At 40.4% G+C, this 3,655-nt stretch overlaps 1 protein-coding gene across 1 annotated transcript; it reads right to left on the bottom strand.

Annotated features, from left to right (window-relative positions):
* Positions 1–466: 466 nt before the first annotated feature.
* Positions 467–1,404, bottom strand: LOC131690700 (uncharacterized). The gene is made up of 2 exons (XM_058976632.1): positions 1,117–1,404; positions 467–1,002 (listed from the first exon to the last, which is right to left on the bottom strand). Exons 1-2 carry the CDS (start codon positions 1,159–1,161, stop codon positions 496–498), a joined length of 552 nt encoding a protein of 183 aa, XP_058832615.1. The 5' UTR covers positions 1,162–1,404; the 3' UTR covers positions 467–495.
* Between the last annotated feature and the right edge of the window lie 2,251 nt (positions 1,405–3,655).

Below are 3,655 nucleotides of genomic sequence, written 5' to 3'. Positions count from 1 at the left end.
TCCGTCGCTGTAAGCTAGCTTCACGACCGGGGAATAGACTAAGTAGACTGCGACGGGACACCTTCAGTCGCGGGTCGTCGGGGTTTCAGCGAACCCGATGCCCCGATCCAGCGGTTGGTTGGATCGGTTTCGGGAGAACTGAGTGAAAAACAAATTAATAGAGTTCTGTCTGTGTGTTAGGCGTATTATTTAAAATTGGTTTGGATACGATCGGTTCAGCCATTGCTGAGAAACACGAATGAGAGCGTGCTACACACAGTGTATCACCGGGCCTAGGCGTTTGCCATAGGATAGCACAACAGCGACGAATTGTTGAAAAAACTCAAACAAACTTCAAACACGTTGGTGCGGTCGCTAGACTCCTGGGAAAACTTGGACCCAACTTAGGAGTGGGCCGATAGTTTTATTCAGAAAAAAAAATGTCTGAGTCGCTTGATAGTCTTTCTTTAGATAGACAACAATGTCGTTTGAAAAACTCGAATCACAGTTTCCGATTTAATTAGTATTTTTCATTTCGACTGTCACATACTTTCTTTTCCATGTTTCGTTATTCGCTTCCAATGTGGTTCCCAAGGCTCTGCCGACAGTTACTTGCACGTTGATCTCGGTAAAAGCTTCCGCCACTTCAGTTGTTGCGTCGATTCTTTGCTCACCGATAAAGCTACTTTTTTCCTCGCTTTCATCACTAATAGCATCGTTTGGTTCATCTGTTGAATTTGCCGGACTATTTTCCCCTTTTAGTAACGCCTTCAGTAGAGCCGATGTTTCGTTAGTGCCCTGTCCCGCACTGTGCTGCTGGTTCACCCCGCCGACGGAAACGTGCGGTGCTTTGTTTGCTCCATTTCCTCCGATCCAGTCGAAAATTGATGGATTATTGTTTCCTGAATCGCTAATCACACTCAACAGCCGGTTGTTGTTATTTTCGGCGGGCAGATTAATGGTTATATCGCTTCCGTTCGCGACCAGCACTACGATGGAAGCTCCATTGATGAATTTGACTAGCTGAAATCATATAGATTGAAACATTTTACAATTTTGTTTTGGCACTTTATTACGCTTAAAAGCCTCAATTATACAAATTTTATAAGGACTATATAATTTATTATTATCACTTACCAGAGAGAATCGCAAAATTGCGACAAAATTCCGAGTCAACATCATCTGGATCTTCCTGGTGTTGAATTTTTATCTTTTTCTAACCTTGAAATCTTTCGTTTCGCCTTATCTTTACCGAGCACAGCAGCCTAAGATCAACATGTACCGCACATATGTTATTTTTTTTGTTCGGGCATTTAGTAGATAAACATGATGCTGCTGGGTGGTGATATAATCCCGTTTTATTTATTTCATTCGGAGACGTCCCCTACAGAGTAAATGTTTGGCACTCGTCGATTGAAAATCTGCACCATCCTGTCTAAGCTTTTATAGCACACCGGTGAGCAGGAAATGCCGATTAGGATCCCAGGGCGAACCATCCCTAAGCCCTGGATAGTAAGTAACACAATGGCGGTTGGGTTAAGTGTATATAGAAACTAATGTACTTTTTCGTGTGTGTGGCTCAAACAACTATCTAAGAACGACGCGCGATGGGGGTAAATATTTATCACCTACTACGGAGTTGGTAGATATTTCTTGGAAGCTTATCTGCATTAACAGGTAGTGCATTTGTACAATCTTACTATACCAACAAAAGGAAATGCTTACCGCATTGTGAATTGATGAAAATTAAAGGTTTGTGTAAATTATACGCGTTCGCATTGATTTTTAGGATAGAATTTTAATCATAATCTATCGGCCATCAGTCAATTTGTTAACTTCATCCGAATTTCAACGCATGAGAAAATTGAATACCGTGGACTTGGTGGGGGCTCCAGTCAGAGTCGTAGCGTGCAATTGGCCGGGCTGTGGCTCCGCCAAGAGCGCCAGCCTTAGAGGGGCGCAGTAATCTTGATCGGGGTTAATAAAATTGATGAGAATAATTTTAAAAACAAGCCAGGATAAGTGCGACGTTTCAAAAAATGCACTAGACTGTTTCTTTATTACACTTTATTTATTCTATAGCAGCGTTATAGTGGTCGGTTTTGTATTCTTTCGTTAGCGAATTATTTGGGAAAAATAGATGGAAGACGTGAAAAGAAAATTGATCCTGCACATCTAAATTGTGAATCCGATACTAAACTGGTCAGCGGAATCCTTGTGCAGGGTCCTCAGTCGTGTTTCTCCGGGTTTCTTTAACTTCCGCTTGAGAATTGATCAATATTATTCAGCTAAAATAATGTCCAAATGAAATCTCTTAAAACTAGTAAGACTGAATGCGTCTCCAAAATCCAGATACGGGAAGGGTAAAATCAAATAGTGCGGAGAGCGCGTTGAATTTCTGAATTAATGTGATGATTGGACATGTCAGGAAGAAGCGTACCTCATAAACTGACTGTGAACCCGCATAGATCATATTGATCCAAGCGACATGGCAGGTATCCCAAAAGACATTGCCGAATTCCAGCATCGATCGCACCAACGAACAGTAAATAGTTGGAATATTTGTATATTATGGCAGCGACCTTTCCCGGTCAGGTAAAGCTAAGGAGGGTATATCACCCCGGTGGCACGGTGATAGTTTCCTGAAACTTCCGTTTGTTGTTGTGGTGGCGTTGTTGTCATCAAATTATTAAGCTACATTCATACTGTTCATACGTATGGCGTACATGTATACTGTTATAAATATTTATTAAAAGATTCACAATGTTATTCGTATAAATTGAATTTGTTTCGAAACAAAGACTGAGCAAAAAAATTAGGTGAAATAAGAAACGAGTGGAAATATCGATTGGAGAAGCAGTATATGATAAACCTACACTAGAGTTGCGGTGTGATAGGAATTTTCTGGGGTATAGAGTAGGCTTTCCAATCTGTAACTGTATTAAGCCCTTTCACCCTCGCTTAAATGTTAAACCAGCTCACCAGTACGTTCAAAACTGGCTCAACTGCTAAGCGAGAGTGAAGAAACTGGCCCTTAGTGTGTTTAACGATTTGTTTTGATCCACCTACTATAATTTTCTGATAGGTGTAGGAAAACAACTGACCCTAATCAGCCTAATTATTTTTGTAATTGAACCTGATGGAGTATTTCATGTCTCCGGCTTTAGTTTTACAGGGGCACAGAGCATTTTAACAACATTACAAGTAGGATATGGAACTCAATTCCTATGTTTGAATTGACCATTTGACAATAAAAGTTAGAGAGAAACGAACACCAAGTAGTGTGTGTGTGAAAAATATTGCATGAAACTCTGCATCGGATATCTAACTATCTGATGTGAATTAATGGTTCGAGATGTTATCGTAACTCCATCAAGGATGATTGCTTGAACGAACTTCATGGCAAAAATGCGGGGAGTCCACTACAATGATTATCTAACATTTGAAAAACTTTTACGAATAAGCAATCTAACCTAGCATCTTCAAGACAAGTAAATATTCGGAAACTGAGTATATGCGGATGTGCTCAAGGTGTTTTTATTACGTCCATGCGATTTTGTCGAAGATAGCTCGTAGAGGAAATGTAATGATTGTGCAACTAGTCACTAGGGTGGGACAAAAATTAGATTCCAGCTCCGAGCAATTTTTTAGGTACCATATGAGTCCTAGAACAAGT

Source organism: Topomyia yanbarensis, chromosome 3 (genome assembly GCF_030247195.1).
Source record: "Topomyia yanbarensis strain Yona2022 chromosome 3, ASM3024719v1, whole genome shotgun sequence".
Classification (NCBI taxonomy): Eukaryota; Metazoa; Arthropoda; class Insecta; order Diptera; family Culicidae; genus Topomyia; species Topomyia yanbarensis.
This window is presented reverse-complemented; position numbering and strand designations above follow the sequence as displayed.